The following is a 21,722-nucleotide window of genomic DNA, read 5'->3' on the forward strand; positions in this document are numbered from 1 at the left end:
CGGTCAATAGGATTAATGTTTTCCACTAACTCAACAACTTGTGAAACCAGTCAGCAACTCAGGATTGCTTTGATGTTTAGACATTCCACGTGGATGGAAGGAATATCATCACATTATATTTTAAAAATCATTTACGTTGCAGGCTATTCATAAAGAAACAAATATATTAGACCCACTTATAAAAGAGAAATGTATGCCATTAGTAATAGCGGTGTTGTTTCTGGTCCAGAAGCCTTTCCAAAGGAAACATCCTTTCCCTGATATCTCTTTTCTCTGGCTTTCCAGTGCTCCCCAGAAGACAGACAATGATTTTATCCTCTCATGGCCCATGTCTGTTACACGGCCAGCTGCCTGCTGCGAGCTTGCTGTTTCCGTGTGTGGAGCACGTAATGAGATGCTACGGGACTTCTGTTTCTGTAGCATCTGGTTTCTACATTTTCATTTCCCTTTGTCTCCCTGTGTGTTTTAGAGACTTCATTCATCGCACATCATACTCATTGTGAAATGATTCTTATCTACCTCAGTGCACCGTAGTTTGAGATGTGGAACTCACTACTTTAACCTTGAAATACTGTTGTGATTCATTAGGCCTTTTGTCTCAATCATGGTCAAGACACTCACAAAAATAAGAAAGTGTAGAGGACTTTAAAGAAATTTGTGAGCCTAATCAAGTAATAGTCCTGATAGAGATTTCATTGTGTGTTTCTTCTTTGAAATCTGTTCCATTTTTATGTAACGGGGCATGGAGAGAGAAAAAGAGGGCATGTGGATTCTGGGTGATTCAGAAGGATTCGTATCTTTATTTCCGCTCCTTCCCGAGGGTGGAGGGTGGGATAAGTGAGGAATAATATTCTACTGAGCAGTCCATTTGCATCTTAACAGACACTTTCTCTTAGAATTTGACATGCTTGCTTCAGTTCTTTACCATCATTAACACAAGCAATAATGATGCTAGCTATAGCATTTTATAGCTCGCATAGTACTTTTCTTATTTGCAGCTTTCAGTTCAACTCAGTATCAGGTAAAGATTTCAATTTGGAAATCATTCAGCTGATGCTCAGAGAGGTCCGGTGATATTTCTAAAGCCACACAGTATATATATCAGAGCAGGAACCCCAGCTGTTCTAACACCAAAGCCCTTGCTCTGTCCTCCACATGTTGCTGCTTCCGGGAGAAAAATATAAAAGAGGTTCCATTTATTGAGCACTTAGTGTGTGCAAGAAGCCTTTAGATATATGAATTTACTTAATCCTTACCACAACCTTACATATTATCTTTCTTTTAGCTAGAAAGTGAAAATTCAGGGGAACCTGGGTGGCTCAGTTGGTTGAGCGTCTGACTTCGGCTCAGGTCATGATCTCACGGTTCAGGAGTTAGAGTCGGGCTCTGTGCTGACAGCTCAGGGCCTGGAGCCTGCTTCAGATTCTGTGTCTCCCTCTCTCTCTCTCCTCCTCCCCTGCTCACACTCTGTCTCTCTCTCAAAAATAAATAAAGATTTAAAAAAATTAAAAAAAAAAAGAAAGTGAAAATTCAGAGGGGTTTAACTACCTGACCCAGCTGGTACTGGGTCATAGATGACATTTTTTCTCTTCCATTTCAGACTGTGCATCCTGCTACAGAAGAAATAAGAATCTGTTCTCCATTTTTTTTCCCTACCAGACACTACAGTTTAAAAGGGAAACAGGGCATTCTTCTTTCCATTTACATCACCAGGTGAATTTTCAGATGCAGAACAAGCTCTTTTATAGTACTTACGTATAAATATTGTTTTAGTCCCCACCGGGGACTAGTGAAAGAGAAATTTACAAAGGAGAGCATCAGTGCCAGTCTCTTCACTCCTTGCTTTATCTCCAAGTTTCTCTATCATCCTGACTGTGGTTCTGTCTGCTGACCACCTCCTCTCAGCCCCTCAAAACCTACCTGTCACTGGGGAAACTGCCTTACCTTTTCTTGGAGCTTTTTCCAGTTCCCTTCAAGCTGTCCCTTCTTGGATTCCCCTGGAACACATTTCACCCATCACACAGTAAACTCTTCAAATACAGCCAGCTTCTCAGATTGCTTTTACAACTTTCATTTTGTCAGTTTACTGGAAATGCAAATTATTTGATTTAGATATTGCCTCTCATGGATGTTTATTCTGTATTTTTTTCACTACCCAGCCCAATGTTAGGAATATAGATTTATGTTGTTTGGTTAGTTTTTACCAAGAAGTTAACCCAGACAAAATATTTTTTTTAATTTTTTTAACGTTTATTTATTTTTGAGACAGAGAGAGACAGAGCATGAATGGGGAAGGGGCAGAGAGAGTGGGAGACACAGAATCGGAAGCAGTCTCCAGGCTCTGATCCATCAGCCCAGAGCCCGACTCAGGGCTTGAACTCACGGACCGCGAGATCGTGACCTGAGTTGAAGTCGGACGCTTAACTGACTGAGCCACCCAGGCGCCCCAACCCAGACAAAATATTGATTAGTTAAAACAACCTGATTTTTTCCTTATATAAATTTTGAGCCCGAATGTTCATTTTGGCTAGGCACTAAATTGCTTGGGCTAAGTTAAGAATTCATTTTATTCTTGGTTAAAATAGTCCAGAAGAGTAAAAGAATGGCCATTTGATAGGATATTTTTATTTCTTTTTGAAGTTCCCTTGGGCTTGAAAACACAAGACAGAAAGGACAGGTGCCCCCACCCTCTGCGGCCGCACAACAATGCAGACAGGATTTGTAACCTTCCTCTTTAATTTTTCAAAAGAAAATTGGAAGTCTTTGAGTTTTCTTCTTCGGTTTGCCCTCGCCTTTGCTTCTTAGCTCTGAAAGGCATTGCACGGGCCTCTGATCTTCATCCTCTCTCATCTTCCTGTGCCAGGGTATCACCCTATCTTCATCGTTTCAAAGGGAAACTATAAATAGCTCCACTCTCCTAGGAGACCTTGGCCACATTCTTGTGTCTAAGAACCACATTCCCATCATTGTAACACAGATATCTCAAGTCAAACTTGTACAAAAAACTAAAGGCAATTAATTCTCTCGTGTGTCACTGGTGTTTTTCATCTTTTGATTACATCAAAACTCACAAATTTTTCACGATGAAAATCAAGTTATCCAGTGTTCTCTCTCATCCTTCATTACTTCACTTCCATACTTTTAAAGAAATATAAGTAGACAAGAAATTGTTTATTCATAAGGCTAGGTCAAGGCAAAGATCACCTGTGGTATTTTTTGGTCATATTTTATTTTATTTTATTTTTATTTATTTATTTTAATATTTTTGAGACAGAGAGAGACAGAATGTGAGGGGGGGAGGGGCAGAGAGAGAGGGAGACACAGAATCTGAACCAGGCTCCAGGCTCTGAGCCGTCAGCACAGAGCCCGATTTGGGGCTCGAACTCACAGACTGTGTGAGATCATGACCTGAGCCGAAGTCAGATGCTCAAACTAACTGAGCCACCCAGCCACCCCTAATTGTCATATTTTGACCCTTATTATTCATCACAGTTTTCTCTACCCTCTAGGAGAAAATATCAGTAGTCTGGGACGTAGACCTTGTATTTTCAAGAAAGAATGAAGGTGCATACAGAACTTAGTCTATAAAGATTAGGTACATTTTTGTTAAAAACAGAAAACTATATTTTAACAGAGAATTGTATTTCAAGTCAGGAAATCTGGGTTATTGTTGATTATTTGGCACTTAAAATTTTTTTTTAATGTTTCTTTAGTTTTGAGAGAGAAAGAGGGGAGAGGGAGGGAGGGAGGGAGAGAGAGAGAGAGAGAGAGAAAGACAAGTATGTGAGTGGGGCAGGGGCACAGAGGGAGGGAGACACAGAATCCCAAGTAGGTTTCAGGCGCCAAGATGTCAGCACAGAGCCGTAGCTGGGCTCGAAGTCACAGACTGTGAGATCATGACCTGAGCCAAAGTCAGACACTTAACTGACTGAGCCACCCACGCGCCTGATTATTCGGCACTTATAAACTGCATGAGCTTGATTATCTCACTGGCCTCTCTGGGCTTTCATTTCCTGATTTGTAAATGAGAATCTAAATGTTCTAGGTCTGTTTCAGCTCTGAATTCACAGAATGTTTTTAAATACATTTTTCCCTCTTATAGGATTTTTGATCTGGTGCATCAGAAACTTTTTACTGTTGAAATTGGCCCTTTAATATCTACCCTGTTACCACTATATATGGTTATATGTTTGCCATCTTATTTTATGACTTTGCCTTGACCATCCTGATTCTATTTATTTATTTCCTGCTTTTTCTTGGATTGGTCGAGTGCTTTTATTTTCTCCAATTTCATTCTTTCCTTTATTAGTTTGAAAGTTTTATCTGTTGTATATAAGGTGATTATTAAAATTCCACAGTTTATATTTAAAATAAAAATTTAATATCTTTATTTCCCCAAACTCAAATACTTAGAATAATTTAACAGCTACCTTTTCCCACTCTACATAACAATGTTATGCACTGTTCCGCGCTTAATACTATCTTGACTTTTTACACCCTAAATTAGAGAACCATGTTCTGGAAGAACAGGTTTAAAGAAATCAGGACTTGTCATTGGTACCACATGTTTGATAAAGGACAACTGGGATGAGAAACAGAAATTAAACCACTGGATATGGCAGTCAGGATGTCACTGATTACTTTAGCATGAACCATTTTAGCAGAGTGTTGGGACCAGTCGTGGTTACCACTGGTGAAAGAATGAATGGAGTTTGAAAAAGTGAAGCTGACAAAGATCAAAAAGCACATACATGAAACAAGTGTTAAATAGCCAAATGACTACATCAAACATAGAGCCAGACTGAAAAAAAAATCTGAATTGTCCAATAGTCAACCTAAAATTTGGGGGAAGGAGTAGACTGTGTGTGAGAAAAGGTTGGCCTTAGTATGATTCCTATTATTTAATACTTTTATGACTCAGAACTGGTGGCTAACCTCTCTATTTCTCAGTTTTACCATCTATAAAATGGTCTACTACCTCAGAATAATTAAATAAAATGACAAATGTGAATATACCCTGAAACGTATGAAGTCCTGCTAATGTCTCCATTCTTCATGTTGTCATTGTTCTATTTCACTGGTGGTTACTCTGGTGAAAAGTCTAAATCCGTTGATGTTAAATATCACACATTAGTATTATGTCTATCGAAATCCTGTTTCAGTCACACTGTGCTCAATGTCCTATGTCCATCCTCAAACCACAACTTGAACAGATACCATTTCCAGTCATTTTTTTTCCTATTTAAAAGGAAAAGCTCAGGCAGAGCACAGACATTTTTAGGGCAATGAACCTACTCTGTATGGTACTATAATGTGACAGTGGATACATGTCACTATAATTTTGTCCAAACCCAAACCCAGAATACATAACACCAAGAATGAACCCTAACATAAACTATGGACTCTGAGTGATAATGATATGTCAAGGTATGTTCATTAGTTGCAACAAATGTACTACTCTGGTGGGAGATGTTGACGATGAGGGAGGTTATGCATGAGGCTATGCAGAGAGTATATGGGAACTCTCAATTTTCCACTCAATTTTACTATGAACCTAAAAATTCTCTAAAAGATATAAGGCTTATTAAAAAACAAAAACAAAAAATACTCAGTATTGCTGAGCCCAGAGCTTAGTTTAAAATGCGCTTGTCACATCCAATTTAATACTCAGATTCTTTCCTTATCATAATCCTGGCTATATTCCTAGGGACTGGTGGTGTAATAAGAAAAGGGGTTTGACCCACTCTTTTACCCTTTCTGTACCTCCTTTTTGTAGTTACTCTTCCCATGTCAAAAGTGGAAGGAGAGCTGGGAGACAGGGAAACGGCAGACAGCTTTATCTAATGGGAGATGAATTATAATTCTTTCTTAGCTTCACCAGCTAAGCCTGTCCTGTTGTCCACACCTTTTGTGTAACATATAGCCAAATGCTGGTTCTCTAATGTAGGATGTTCAGGGAGCCCTTCAAGGATCTCCTGCTGTTCAGTGCCATGACATGGAAGTTTGCTCAGGGTCCTTTCCCTTCTAACATTCCTTCAGCTGCCTCCTTTCCCTGTTAGTATACCACTAGACTCATGCACGTCATCCAGGAGACAGTCTTCTCACAAAGTGGGTTAATGGCAAGATGTCTCAAATGCAGCTACCTGCTTTGGTGTTTCTTTATCCATGAGAAACTCACATAGCCTAGACCTGTTAACCAGTGGGAAGTCAGACCTCCCTCCTGCCTCCCTGTCTACCCTGCCATTTCTCTCCAGGTCTTAGGAACCCCACACAAGTGCAGATCAGTACTCCCATTGCCTACACAGACACCCATTCAACCCACTCCAACTGGCATGTGGCTTTGTGAGTGACAGTTCCATCCCTTTGCAAGGAGTCTAGTTTGAGTCTTGTTGCCAATTTTAGGACAACAATAAGATTCCCACTGAAAAGCCTGTTATCTTTTAAAACAGAACATTTGATCATTGTAAGCATTTTGGATCATGTTTTGTGAAGAAAAACAATCACCATCTTGACTAAAAGCTTTGAGCATGCCTGCATTTGAGTATTATGCCCCAGGTTTTGACAAAATTGAGCATAATCAAAATCCCACTGGGAAGAAGTATGTCAAAGAGATTAATTAAAAAGAAAGCAAAAATGGCATCTTTCTCTGTCTTTGTGCTAATCATTCTTAGAAAGCAAGCTCTTAAATAAAATGAGTGAAGATGCCTTTTACACAGCTTTGTGAGTTTTATTAGGTCTTAAAGAGTTCACAAGAGCGGTTAGTGTTTAGTGAAAGTGTCTTAACTTTCATGAGCAGAAACATACTATTGGTTGATATGTTAGGGTCTTCCTGACAATGGAGTCAAAGGCTGCCAATAAAAGAGCTATATGTGACTGTTCCTCTCTTCCAGGGAAGATGAATTGCTATGGTAACACTGCCAAGAAATAATAGGTCAAGTTTTATCCTCTGCCTCAGGCTTATTTTATTAGGTTTTACTTAGAAGTGGATGCCATTATAAAATGAAGGTTTGGGTATTTCAAAGCTAAACATCATGACAAGAAAATCTGATCAATAAACTAGTGTAAGAAGGATGGATAAAGGACAGTTGGTAGGAAGGACATCTAAATTGATTGAAGAACTATTTAGAGGCCAGTTTGTTAGTTCTGTCTTCTAAAATGTGGGCTTGATTTACAGATGATTGTGTAAGTGTGTGTAAATGAATTGAAAGGGACTGTTTGTACCAGGTCAGTAGAGAAGAGTGGTTTGTAAATTTTTTTTTTTTGATAGAAGATTAACTGCTGTTAAGAAAAAAGTTTTTACTTCATTCCAAAAATAAATATGCAGTAAGAAAACAAAATATTTAAGCTTCTTGTTTTGCTTACTATATTTATGAGACTATATGCAATGCTCCTTAATGTCTGTCTGTTCATGAAAATGAAAAAATAACCTAACCCTTGAGGGAAAGTACCATCAAACAAAAAAAAATGATATGTGATTATCACCATTTTGTTGTTGCTTTTGTTTTGGAGGGTCATGTCTCAGAATACCTCATGACTTTGCATTTTTCTATAATAGCATGTCATTCATTTAGGGGTAAAATACCAACATGAAGCAATATATAATTTTTGTCATTTCAAGCAACATTGTTCTTTCCTTCATATATGTATGTGTGTGCAAATATATAAAAGTCTACTTTTTAAAATCCCAGAGGTATATCAATTCACCTTTTTGTGAACAGAATTTTTTTAAATTTTATTTGAGAGAAAGAAAGAGAGAGAAAGAGCAAGTGGGGAGAGGGGCAGAGGGAAAGAGAGAGAAAACCTTAAGTAGGCTTCATGCTCAGCGCGGAGCCCCACACGGGGCTCGATCCCACGACTTTCAGATCTTGACCTGAGCTGAAATCAAGAGTCGGGCTCTCAACCCACTGAGTCACTCAGGCACCCCCAGAATTAGTTTTACATAAGTGGAATATAGTAATGCACTCTAGCATAGCATCCTTCATGAATTCAGGCAGCAAGACTGTGTTAGGCTCCTCAATAAGGCTACCTTTAATTTTCCGTATTTTGTCTTTTGTAAAGTAGTAAATGGGTACGTGGGTAGCTGTGAAATTTATATTGCTTCTGCCCTGATCATGAGGATTCCAGACTGGAGTCAGTGACTCCAGCAGCAATGCTGTACTGAAAGTTGGGTGGCTTAAAAAAATAGAAATGTACTGTCCCACAGTTCTGGAGACTAGAAGTCCCGTTAAGGTGATGACGGGGCTACGTTCTCTCTCAGGCTCTAGCAGAGAATTCATTTCATCCCTCTCTCCTTATTTCTGGTGGTTGCCAGCAACCCTTGGCTTCCTTGGCTCCTTGATGTATCACTACAGTCTCTGCCTCTGCCTTCATATGACCTTCTCTGTGTGCTCTGTGTCTCTGTTTCCTCTTCTTCAAAGGATACTAGTCGTAGGATTAAGGCCCACCCTATCCTGGAATGGACTCATATTAACTAGATTACACCTACAAAGACCCTATTTCCAAGTCAGATTCAAAAGTTCTGGGGGTTAGGGCTTCAACATATCTTTTGGAGGGAACACAATACACCCCATACAGTGGCTATGAATTGAGAGAACCTCACCACTGAGGTGGTCTCATTTACATTTTTGAATCTCTAGTCTGTCTAGTTCTTTAGAAATGGTATTTTCATGATTTTACCTAATTTTTCATAGACATGTAGGGAATATGATATTCTGATTAGTGAAATGCTTTTAATGTGTAGAATTTTGAAATCTATAAAAGTATGTCTCCAATAGGTAGAATAAATTTAACATAAACCAATCACAGTCCCTAACTGGTAATACGTGTTCATGAAATGTTTTTTGAATGAATGAACAAAAGAATCAATGGGTCAATCAATCTACACTGTTACTAAACTGTATTAAGCATCGTTTAATCTTCATTTGATGCTTCAGAATAATTCCTACAAGAGATTACTACTTGCTTGGAGGCTTGCTGACTATTCCATTTCATATCTTTGTGTCTGTTTGGAAATTTAGTGAAGTGTGTCTAAGTCTTAGGTTGCAGGATCCTCCTCTTTCATTTCTGCTGACAAAACCTCTTTAGTTGTCACAAGTCACGCATTATATCACACGTATAATATCACATATTATATCCTCTAGTTTAATTAAATTACTTTTGTTGATCAACTAACATCAATGTGTTCAATTGCGTTTCTTCACATGTAAAATTGCCTACTTTATCATGTATTCAGATTATCTATCCTTTAATATGTTTTTCCCTGTCTAGTCATTCAAAAAATGTGTTTTAGTTGTGGTTATGTTATCTGAGTTATATTCCTTTACTAATGTTTACTTTATTTTCCTTTTAATCCAGTTCAGAGAGGAGTAACTGCCAAAACAAAAATCAAATTACAATGGAAAGCTATTTCCTTTATCTTAAAGCTGCATGTTATCTCTGTGTAAGTCCAAAGGGTTTGAGAATGCAATACATACAGTTATAAAAAAAAATAGAATATTTCACCAGAAAAAAATTTAAGGCAAAGACAGAGATCAAAATGCCAAAATTCAAACTGAAAATGTTCCTAGCTACTACTTATCAAGCTGCTAATGTTTTATATTTTACAGTTCTTTTCTTGACATGCACTCAAGTATTTGCTAATCAAATCTATCATTAAAGCCAAAAATTCCTCTTAAAAATGTGGATGAGAAATCACAATATTTAAGCCAACTAAAATCATTTTATTTTTCTTAAAAGAGAAGAAAATGACAGCTAACCTTCATGGAAGAAAGTTTTCAGTTTTAGTCATATTTTTATCCTTCACTTTCTCTGTAAGAGATTTCCAGTTGTGTTTTTCAATTATAGGAACTCTACATTTATAGAAAATCAGCAGGTATCCCCAGTTATCAGAATTAACTGAGCAGAGGAACAATGCAAAACCAAGGTTGGGAGCCATTTTTCTGAACAAATTGAGAAGAGGTACCATTGTAGCCAGTTACCTTCTGAGACTGCTCACATTTAATTACATTAGTGGCACTTGACATTATAAAATGTTTCTTTCTTTCAAATATAACCTTCTATCATCATTAGTAAATGTCAAATGTAATGAAGTGTTTTTCTGACTTATTTTTCTTCCTGATACCATGGGAAAGAACATGCTAATGAGTTTGTAATTCTGAAGCTGGTTTCAGTGCTCAAAACCAATGAAGAACCAACTTGGTGTCTGGTTTTTTAGCTTAGTTTTACTCTTTTTGTTGTTATCTTTGTATTTGGGAAGATTTCCTAATACACTTCCCCTATTTGGTGAAGTTTCTTATTCTTCCTATGAGCATTTAGGTGACAACTACCTCTAATTAGATTGTGTTTCTGGGTTCAAATCAGAATGGAGTAGAAGGCCCTGAGCCTTGCTGTGACTTGAGTGCTTTCTGAAAGGTTCTATTTTTTTTTTTTTTTCTTATCAGCTGGTTTTCTTATAAGCTGTTTTTTTTTTTTTTTTTTTTTTTTTTTTTTTTTTTTTTAAAGCTTGCTACCCCTCTCTCTACTTTTAAATTTTAGTAATGGCTATCCAACCGTGTGGTTCCCTGTAACATATCAATCATAATACAATAGGGCCTTGATTTCTGCTCTCTCAAAGATTAACAGCACAGAGACTGAAATGAATGTTTTATAATGCTAGAACTGGTTTCTTTACTGTCAAAATAAAATTAACATCTTAAGAAAAGAGAAGCCATCACTGGAAGAGGTCAAGAAGAAGGGGATGTCATAGTTTTCCAGCACACCGTTATTCAGTGTCTGTTTTGAAGACATGCTTGATAGAAAGAGTCTAGGTCACCTTTTAGCAGTGCCTTGGGTGTATTGGCTGTTTTCTCCTAGTGAAAAATCAGGGGAAAGCTGTCTGTTATATAGAGAGGGCAGCAGGAATGGGGTCCCCAACCTATGAGAAGACTACTCAATGCTAGAAAGCTTTTTTTATTTTCAGGATTTTTATCATTTTAATTTTTACACATTTTGTAACTTAAGAAAAAATTTTTTGAGTATAGTTGACACACAATGTTAGTTTCAGGTATACAACACCCTAACCCTAACCCTAACGCTTGACTGAACAAGTCTTATGTGTGATGCTGTGCTCACTACAAGTGGAGCTACTATCTGTCATCATACAATAACATTACAGTACCAAGGACTAGAAAACCATTTAAAGTTACTTCACAATAAGAAAAAAAAAAGTAATTTTATAGGTAGTGTATTCTAGAAAATAGGAACCCAGGATGAAAGTAGATGTTTTAAAATAATTATGAGGAGTTTAGTTCCCCAAACAGCCAAACTTTATTACATAATCTCAGATTATACCATGCTTTGTAAACATAGTCTTTGGGAATTTGGTTCTCTAACTTTCTTCTTTATTTCACAATTGGATATGATGTTAACTGAATTAAATCCAACATGTATCTAAGAATATCCACATAAGCTTAAGATTGGCTTCTTTCTGCCTGATAAATTTGTATATTTATCTCAATTATATGCAGCTGATGATATTAATGTTTATCTTGTATGTCTACATTTTCATATTTATGTAATATTAAGCAAAGTAAAATAAAACATTCACGTAAGTTCCAGGGAACTTCTATTATGGAGGCATGCACCTATGTGGCATTATTATCCTTGGGATTCAACTCTTTTTAAAGATTAATTAGCTATTTATGTGCCTATATATAAATAATTTTTAAATTAGATTATTTAACATTTTTCTTAATGATTTCTAATACTACTTAGCATATTAAAGATAGTAACTTTTGGTCTTCTGGTACTATGAAAATAGATTTCCCACTTTATTTGATTATGTATCATTTTAATTTGATTTATACCTTTTTTTATATTCAAGGAATTGTCAAATTTTCATGCAGTAAAGTCTGTACTTAGCTTTTTGTTTTCAGCCAATGTTGATACGTTCTGAAAGATCTTTTCCACAGATTTTGCTCTATTTTTGCTATTTTAGGTACCATAATTTGTTTTCATCTTATCTTTGGAACCGTATTTCCCTAATACCATCTCATAAACATCTCCCTGGTCCTTGTTCTGGTTTCATGAAAAGTCACATGCTTGGCTAATTCTCAACTTCTTCATATCCCCATGTTCTCCTGGAATCACTTGCTGATTTCCTTAGCCTTTTTTGATCACCCTTCTCTGAAATGGCAGGGGCCAAATAAAATATACCACACAGACTAGGAGAAAATTGTAAGCAGGGTCATGTTTCTTAGGGTTAGTCTATGGTGGGGTGTAAGCATCTAAACAGGAGAATACCTGTGGGTGAGGAATAGCATTTCCAACATGAGCCCATCCCAGTAGTGACACTCAGATGTTTGTTTCATTTTGATGACAAAGGATCCTATTCTTGTGTCATCCAACACATCAGCTTTCCCTACAAGGGCTATTAGGGCGACCTGGGTTATACTCCATGTGCAATGGAGACATTCCTGGGAGAAGAAGAGAAAGACGATCCAGACTGAAGTCAGAAGGAAGATAACATTTCTTTCCAAAGTGCTCAGCACCTAGAATACTAGGAAAGAGAAATCAGAGCCTGATCTCCCGGGAAGGCAATGAAGGAGAAAACCTGGGAGCATGGTGTCATAAGCGATAGCCTAGATCCTATGAAGACAAAGGGGCAAGAAACAGTTGAATTGAGGAATTATTTCTTGAGCTACACTAAAGTATACATGACATATACAGGTGACTTCACTGATGTATCTGCCTGATTCCCAGGTTTCACCATAGCATGCCATCTCTTCTGTAGGCCCTGAACCCCTGTATTTGTAAGCTGCTACCTCCCTTCTTGGGCTAGCCTTGACTCCCCAGCCATCAAAAACGACAGCCAGTACTTGGCATCTGTTGACCACTATTCGTATGCCAGGTTTTGTGTGAAGCACTTCACATATACTGTTTTACATGATCCTAACAAACATGCTAGACTTTAGAGAGGTTAAGTGGCTTGTCCACATTCCCCTAGTCGTGTAACAGGAAGACAGAAACCCCAAATCTCTTGACTCAAACATCCACAGGAAGCATATATTTTTATTCTCATTTTACAGTTGAATAAGCTGAGATTAAACTGTATGCTTTTAAAAGCAGGGAATTTTCATAAAATTATTTTCCCCCCACAGTGGCCTCTGCTTAGATTATAAATACATAATGATGGAGCTAATGAACTCTTCTGGTTTTAAACTATACAAAAAGCTACAGGGTTCTGATATGTATAATCTTTCTTTTTCTTTTATTTTCTATAGTGATCTTCTGTTTAATAGAGTGAACATATGTAGAAGGGGTATTTTGAGCTAGATCTCTACCAAAAAAATAATTTTTCATAATGTTGTAGAGCTGCTATCTGGAAATCATTAGGGAAAACAAGACTAAAAAGATATATAGTTATACATTGCAAGCACAATTTAGACTCTCTATTATGACTGTTTTTGGAATAATTAATCACTTCCTAAAACATTTATTGCCTTATTTTTTGAGAGATCATTATTGTTATTTTTTAGGACACAGCAGGCCAGGAAAGATACAGAACTATCACCACAGCCTATTATCGTGGAGCCATGGGCTTTATTTTGATGTATGACATCACAAATGAAGAATCCTTCAATGCGGTACAGGATTGGTAAGTAGGAGCAAATACTCCCATCACTAATCATAATGGTGTTTTCATTCAACTTTCTCTTCTTCCTCAAAGCACTGACCACACTGCAATGTAATATGTGTACTTATTGTATACTGTGATCTCCCTCATGCTTCATAAAGCAGACATGTACTAGCTATGCTAAGAGCTGTTGTTTAGGGATTGAGAAGAAGTCATTTTGGTGATTTTTCTACATTTTGTACCTTCCAGTGCTTTGCATCCTGTCATGCCTAGTTCCATGGAGACTTCTGATTTTTTTTTTTAATATAAATAATGAATAGTTTGGAAGTTTACTGGTCTAATATAGGGATTAGGAAACTGAGAACCATAGGTCAAATCTGGCGCAATGCTTGTTTTGTAAATAGTTTTATTAAACATAGCCATGCTCATTTTCTTATTGCCTGTGATGGCTTTCACACTGCAACAGCAGAGTTAATTAAGTTGTTGTAACAGAAACCATATGACCCACAAAGCCTGAAACCTTTTCTATCCGGCTGTTGACAGCAAAAGCTTGCTGACCCCTTGTCTAGATTTGTTAAATAGTTTTCAGTTTTTCTTCAAGTTGAAAAGTTTTGAAGGACTGAGATAAATGCAGAGATAAAACCAAAGCATGTTCTGACCCATGGCTACACCATCTCTATGAAAACCCCTCTGTCCGTGGTGAGTATGGTTTGCAGTGGAGAGCGTGTGCCCTTGGGTGCAGCTTCCTTCAGCTTCTTCTACCAGCACCTTGGGAGGAGACATGGAAGAGCTGATGGTCACGGTCGTGGATTCAAGCAGCAGGTCTGAGCAGAGTTGCTTTCTTGTGGAAAGAGCCAGAGTCTCGCTAGAGCTTTGTGTGGTATTGGGAGGAAAATGGAGCTCCTGCTGCTGGTACCAGGACTGAACAGATACCATATTTTAACTGAAAATATGGCTTGTCTTCTGCAAGGAAGCATTAGCTATACAAAAGTGAAATAAACTGGAGCACCTGGGTTGAGCACCCGACTCTTGATTTCAGCTCAGTTTGTGATCCCAGGGTCATGGGATTGTCCCCCACGTTGGGCTCTGTGCTAGTGTGGAGACTGCTTGGGTCTCTCTCTCTGTCTCTCTCTGTCTCTCTGTCTCTCTCTCTCTGTCCCTCTATCTCCCCCCACTCCCGCCTCTGCCCTTCTCCCCTGCTTGAGTGTGCACTCTCTCTCAGAAATATTTTCTTTAAAAGTGAAATAAACTGTATTTTTTTCTGTTTTAAATGATAGTATAATCCGAAGTGATTTATTTAAATTTTTTAAATGTTTTTATTTATTTTTGAGACAGAGAGAGACAGAGCATGAGTGGGGAAGGGACAGAGAGAGGGAGACACAGAATCTGAAGCAGGCTCCAGGCTCTGAGCTGTCAGCACAGAGCCCAACACAGGGCTCGAACCCACAGACTGTGAGATCATGACCTGAGTCAAAGTTGGACGCCCAACTGACTGAGCCACCCAGGTACCCAAAAGTGATTTTTTTTTACATGTGTATTAGCTCAATGAAGGTTGGATGCTATTAAAATCTTCAACTTACTTTAGATTATTTCTTTTACATTTTAATTTTCATACGAGAAAACACCGACATCTTTTCTATTTACACACATAAACACACACACAATGCAAGAAATGATACGTTTACAATAGCATCGCAAAAAGGAAATATATAGCTATAAACTGAAAAGGGAAAGTTTGGGATTATATGAAAAAGTAATGATCCTCCACTGAGGCACATAAAAGAAGGCCTAAGTACTCTTCTTTTTAGTAGACTGAATATTGTAAAAATGCCAGTTCTTCTCAAATTAATTCTTAAATTAAGGGCAATCCCAATTAAATACCAGTAGGTTTGGTACAGAATGGAAGGAAACAGAGAGTCCAAACATGGCACAAATCCATATGGGGATTTAGTTTATGATGAAAGTACCATTTCAAATCAGTGACAGAAAGGCTGGTTCAATTATGAGTGTGGCGATATCTAGTTAATTGTCACACACAGCTCCAGCACACATACTGCTGTGCAAAATGGTCATTTTAACTTTGATTATTTCCTCCAGGAAATCTTGAGACCCAGTAGTCCCAGGCAGGAAGCGTTCCTGAATCACGTTTCAAACTTCAGGATCCCAAATGCTGTTTGCACCCTCAAGAATTGAGTTCATTAAAACCAAATGGCAATAAGGCCAGGAGCCCAAGCTCTCTATACTCCTGACTCTAGTATCAGAAATGATGTAGAGAAGTTCAGTGACCATACGCCCTATTCCACACCTTCCCCCACTTACTCCAGTCAACCCAGCTTTTCCCCCACCAAGGCTTCCTCACCTGTCAACAGACTACCTGCGTTACATCAGTCTTCCTCTTCCTCAAACTCCTTATTTGACTCTTAACTCACTCTTCGTTTTTGAAGCTCTGTTTCCTTTTTTGGGGTGGGGGAGGGGAGGAGTATTTTCCAGATTCTTCTTGTCTCACTCTAGGACTGCTTCCCTTTCTACTTCCAAGATTTCCCTCACTCAGCCAAGGGTAAGTGTACCCCCATGGTTTGTTCAGTTGGGCTCATTTTTAGTTTCCTTGCCTATCTTATCCACTCACACACATCATTTATCACTTACACCAGATGGCTCCCAAGTTTACATTTCTGGCTCCAGTCTCTTTTAAGCTGCTGTGTTGCATTTCCAGGTGCCCAAAATATTTCTTCACCTGGATATCCTGCTGGTGCCTCAGAATCAATGATTTCTGCCTGAAATTGCTCACCTGCCTGACATCATTATTTCTTCTCACTGAGACCACAACACTCTGTCACCCACGGTCCACCCTGAATCCAGTTCTAACTTCCAACCATCCTAATCTAGAACTTGATCTTGAATATTAATTTTTCCTGAATATCTTTTGATTCTGCTTCTGCCTTTCCATTCCTTCTGTGACCATCATTGCGTCTTCTAATTTTTTTTTTCCCTCTACCCTCATAGTAGCCTTTCTAACTGATCTTTCTCCCTTTAGATTTCTTCCTGTCCCAAACTATCCTATCCCACTGCTGCTATCAGAGTCTTCCAAAGGAATAGGATCCTAAAGATCACTGGAAGACCCCTGCCCAAAATTCTTGACTTACCATCACCTACTTAATTAATTAAAGTTTCTTCAGCCTGACTTTCAGACACACCACATTTATGGATCCGCTATGTCTTTATAGTTTCTTCTCACTATCCTAGAGTCCAAATGATCTATTCACTGTTTCTACAACACAGCCTAAACTTTCCAACCTTTGTCAGTTTTTCCTTTGATGTCACACCTGCTTTGCATACCTTTTTCACAACCTACTGCCTCTACACCATGTAGGTCTGTCAAAACCCATGTCCATCCATAAACCAATCCTTACTTACTCATTTGTATTCATCCACAATTGTATGATCATTATTATTAGAATTTTCTTATTCATTCAACAAATATTTATTGAGTACCCACTCTTTTGACAATCTGCCGGACATTTTATTTATGCCATCATTTACTATCCCAGTTAATGGATAGTAAATTCAGATCCCCCGGTTATCTGATATAGAAGTCTGAGCACTGTTTTTGATTTCTTTTACATGTCACAGCTCATTGACCACCAAGTCCAATATTTTGACTTTCTGCATGCCTCTCAAATCTATTCTTATCTTATGTCCCTTTTGCTACTGTCTTCATCTAGACTGTCATTAGCTCTCGTCTACTTTAGGAACCTTCTATCTTGTCTTTTTACCATTAGGTCCTACTCACCCCACATTCTATATCATATGGCCATCAGACCTAGTGAACTTTAACATGTCTTAAAAATAAAATCTGTAGTAATGTTTTATTACCTATCATAGTGCTCCCTAGAGCCCATCTGAATTACTGTGAAGGTTTGACAACATGAAGAAGCCCAGGGTTCACTCTGGACATACTAAGCCACATCTTCAGTGATAAATATATATTTATTTGGCTATATATATTTTTGAAAGCTTCATGAATGATCCTGAAGCCCCTTTCTGATTAAGGCCACTCATTCAAAATGAAATCCGAACATGCTAAACAGTGTAGCCTCCATTTATCTATTTCACTAAAATCATCTCCTGCCACTCTCCTCCTTTGGCTCTTTATTTCAATCAGAAAACTTTTCTCAATTCCTCTGCTTGGAATACCTTCTTTGTTATCTTTCCAACTCGTTCACCTTTTAAGACTAGCTCAAATGTCAACTCTTCTATGAAGCTTTTGAAGATACTGCTCCCCCCTTTCCTATCCACCCCATTTTCCAAACCCAAGGGACAGTACTACTCACACCCTTATCTCTGCATCCACACTATCCTAATATTTTCTACAGATCACATAAGGAACCTAGCAGGCTCTTGTTATTTGATTATGTTTTTTTCTTCTGTATTAAACTGTGAATTCAGGGGCGCCTGGGTGGCTCAGTCAGTTAAGCGTCCGACTTCAGCTCAGGTCACGATCTTGAGGTCTGTGAGTTCAAGCCCCGAGTCAGGCTTTGGGCTGATGGCTCAGAGCCTGGAGCCTGCTTCTGATTCTGTGTCTCCCTCTCTCTCTGCCCCTCCCCCATTCATGCTCTGTCTCTCTCTGTCTCAAAAATAAATAAAAAACGTTAAAAAAAATTTAAACTGTGAATTCATTAATCTTTCTTTCTCTAGTACTGAAGACAGTAAATCTTATCAATTTTTTCTAAATTTTTATTGTAGTGAAATATACATAGCAAAATTTACAACCCTAACCATTTTTTAAGTGTAAAGTTAGTGGTAATAAATACATTCTTAGTGTTGTCACAACCATCACTACCATCCATCTCCAAAACCGTTCATCTTGCAAAACTGAAACTCTATGCCCTTTAAATAATAACTTCCTATTCTTTTCTCTCCTCAGCCTCTGGCAACTACTGTTGCCAGAATTTGACTATTCTAAGTACCTCATATAAGTAGAGTCATAGTAATCTATTACTGTACAATAGTACAATTTATATTTTGAATGGATAATCCAAAGAACTATAGAGAAGCAAGCATTTTCTGTGTTAATATCCCAAAAGAAGATATAAAATTATTTCAGACTGCCATAGTCTGCAATTAATGGTTCTATTCTTCCTCCCCCCAAAAAAAAGTTTAATATTGTTACGTATATTGCTGCTATGGCACTATTTATAGTCAACTTTTTATCATTCTGAAGTATCTACTTGTCTTAAGTGCTTAATAGATTATAAATTATTTGCAGAGAAATACTATCTTATTTGTTCGTGTCCCCTATTTAACATAGTTACCATCACAAAATAGGTATTTTAAAAAGTATTCTTCATTGAAAAATTGACCCATCAAAAACCTTGGAAAATGTTTAAGGAATAAAAACAGAATTGTATAGTAAGGGAAAAAAAACCTGTGTAGGAAAAAAAATCCACTTCAGCATTTCAAGCTTGCTTTGCATATAGGCCATGACTAAGCAACAATGGGGAAAGGAGGGAGCTTAGTAATATTCAGTGGTGACTTTCTACAATAGGAAATAAAGTATTCTCAAAAAAAAAAAAAAAAGCAAGCACAAAAGAACATATTCTCTAAATTACTGGTCTCCAAGTGCTTATCTTATGGGTGCAAAAACAAACAAACAAACAAACAAAAAACCAAATAACAGAAAACATTTATAGCAAAAAATAAGAAATTAAATGAAAGTGATTTGCAGCTGAAGTTTCTAATACTTTCTCATAACAAAATGCTCTTCAGTTGCACCAAAAGGAAAAAACAATAGTTGTTTGCTGTGATCCCAGTAAAATTCTTAAACCAACTATAGGGAAATTTAGATTAAGTGTTAAATTTTTTTATAATTTCATTACACACAAATTCTAATCTGTTAAAAAGACAGGTATAGAAATTTAGAGAAAATAGCAATAAGTTAGCAGGTCATGTTGAGGAAATGGCAGCGATCTCTTTTTTGAAAACACATTAGACTGTGCTTTCAATTTTCCACTGGAGTTTTATTAGAGGAATTAAATAAAAATATCCTTTTTCATAAGAGACCGTTAAAAACTGAGAACAAACTGAGGGTTGATGGGGGGTGGGAGGGAGGGGAGGGTGGGTGATGGTTATTGAGGAGGGCACCTTTTAGGATGAGCACTGGGTGTTGTATGGAAACCAATTTGACAATAAATTTCATATATTAAAAAAATTTAAAAAAATATCCTTTTTAACTTGACCAAATTCCAAAGTTCTACAAAATTAATATAAAACAAAACTCACTGTGAGCTTATGTATAAGTTTATATAGAGTGTACAAATATTCAAAAAGACTGTGAGGAAGGACACATAAAAGACATATACAGTATGGTTAATGAAACAGAATTAGTCACACTCAAGAATCAGGAGAGGATAATTGTTTTAGCCCTCATTCCCTGGAATTAGGGTGGAAAAAGCTTTCATGTTAATATTTTCTTGCAAAGTATACAGTCTCAGGAAAGCCAGAGAGAGGAGTCCAAGTTCCACATACATGGATGAATCATTTTAGTAGAAGAGGGAAGCTTCGGTGTGGGAGACAAGAGACTGTGGTATTGGCCACAGGTGAGCTACTCTGGGTTATGCCTTTCTTGTATTGATAACACAGGCGATCGTCCAACAGAGCTCTTGCAGAAGTGTTTAGCAAGAGCAATGACACAAGTGGCCAAGAGTCACCTCAAACAGGTGAAGCAAGATCTGAAAGAGCACATAAAAGGTGTCTGACAGAGAATTTACAAAGCTTATGGAAATCACAAAGATAAAATTGTTACTATATTTAAGATGAAATTTCGTTCTGAAATTCCTGGAAATCAAGGTGAAAATCAAAGCTGGGGGGAAAAAAGTAAACACAGTGTGTTATATAGCTCTCATTACAGGGGGGTGGGGAATACCATACTAATGCCCCAGGACAAAGAAAATTTTCTTTGAAATAAATTCTGATGGAAATGTCTTTTATATGGAGGCACATTGGATTTATGTCAACAATGGCTTTTTACAACTAGTACTAAAAAGACCTCACAAAACTCCTTTTTTATAGTGCCCTCAAAACACAGAAGGCAAACATTAGAGCATATCAGTGAAGGCCCTCTGAGAAGCTAGGCAAATACTACAATCTGAACACATAGATTTCTTGTAGTCTCTAACAATCCAAGAATTGAATGGTAACCTCTCAGGTGAATACTTGGATTCTATGCTATCTAGACTGTCTTCCCTAAGTAACATTTTTCTATCTTATACCTTAGGTAGAAGAGAGTGTGAGGTTATGCACTCTGAAGAGGGCCTCAGATAATTATACTGCATCCAATATTTTGGATTACAGATACTGACCTTTTATTATTATAAGTGTTAACAAGTCTTTCTAGTTTTTGGACTTCTTTTAGTCTCTTGAACTTCTCATACCTCTGGGATTCTCTTCCTCTGGGCCTTTGAACATGCTCTGCTTTCTATAAGAAATCACATCCTTCCAACCACCACGCAGATCAAGCCAATTTCCTCTCATCCTTCAAATTTCAGCTTGTTCATAATTTTCTCTGATGTTTTCTCAAATACCAGATTCTTTTAGCTGCTTCTGCAGTATACTTTCAAAACACTATCACACGTATGTCTTATAATATATTCTAAGTGTTTATTTAGTTCTCTGTTTTCCTGCTGAATTCCATGTTCCTTAAAGACAAGTACTTTGCTTGTCTTCTTTACCTTTTCATCCCAGGGCCTACCCCAGGGCCTGGCACTGAGTGGCTGGTTAAGAAATACTTATTGAATGAGTGAGTGAAACCTGCATGGAAAATGTACACCTCATGGGGCTATCTGAATTAATTGGAGGGGCACCTGGGTGGCTCAGTTGGTTAAGCATCCAACTTCGGCTCAGGTCATGATCTCATGCTCCATGAGTTCAAGCCCCGCATCGGGCTCTGTGCTGACAGCTCGGAGCCTGCTTTGGATTCTGTGTCTCCCTCTCTCTCTCTGCCCCTCCCCTGTTCATCTCTGTCTCTGTCTCAAAAATAAATAAACATTTTAAAAATTGAATTGATTGGAGTATTTTGTAAAAAGATGTGATAAGGTAAGGTGGCTGTAAACAA

At 37.7% G+C, this 21,722-nt stretch overlaps 1 protein-coding gene across 1 annotated transcript in view; it reads left to right on the forward strand.

The window, feature by feature from the left end:
* RAB3C (RAB3C, member RAS oncogene family) overlaps nucleotides 1–21,722 on the forward strand; it is a 259,697-nt gene that overhangs the window by 93,872 nt on the left and 144,103 nt on the right. The window contains exon 2 of the mRNA XM_042906319.1: nucleotides 13,515–13,633. Within this exon, the coding sequence (XP_042762253.1) occupies nucleotides 13,515–13,633 (119 nt within the window). The remainder of the gene's footprint in view (nucleotides 1–13,514; nucleotides 13,634–21,722) is intronic.

The sequence above is a fragment of the Panthera leo genome, chromosome A1 (genome assembly GCF_018350215.1).
Source record: "Panthera leo isolate Ple1 chromosome A1, P.leo_Ple1_pat1.1, whole genome shotgun sequence".
In the NCBI taxonomy this organism is placed as follows: domain Eukaryota; kingdom Metazoa; phylum Chordata; class Mammalia; order Carnivora; family Felidae; genus Panthera; species Panthera leo.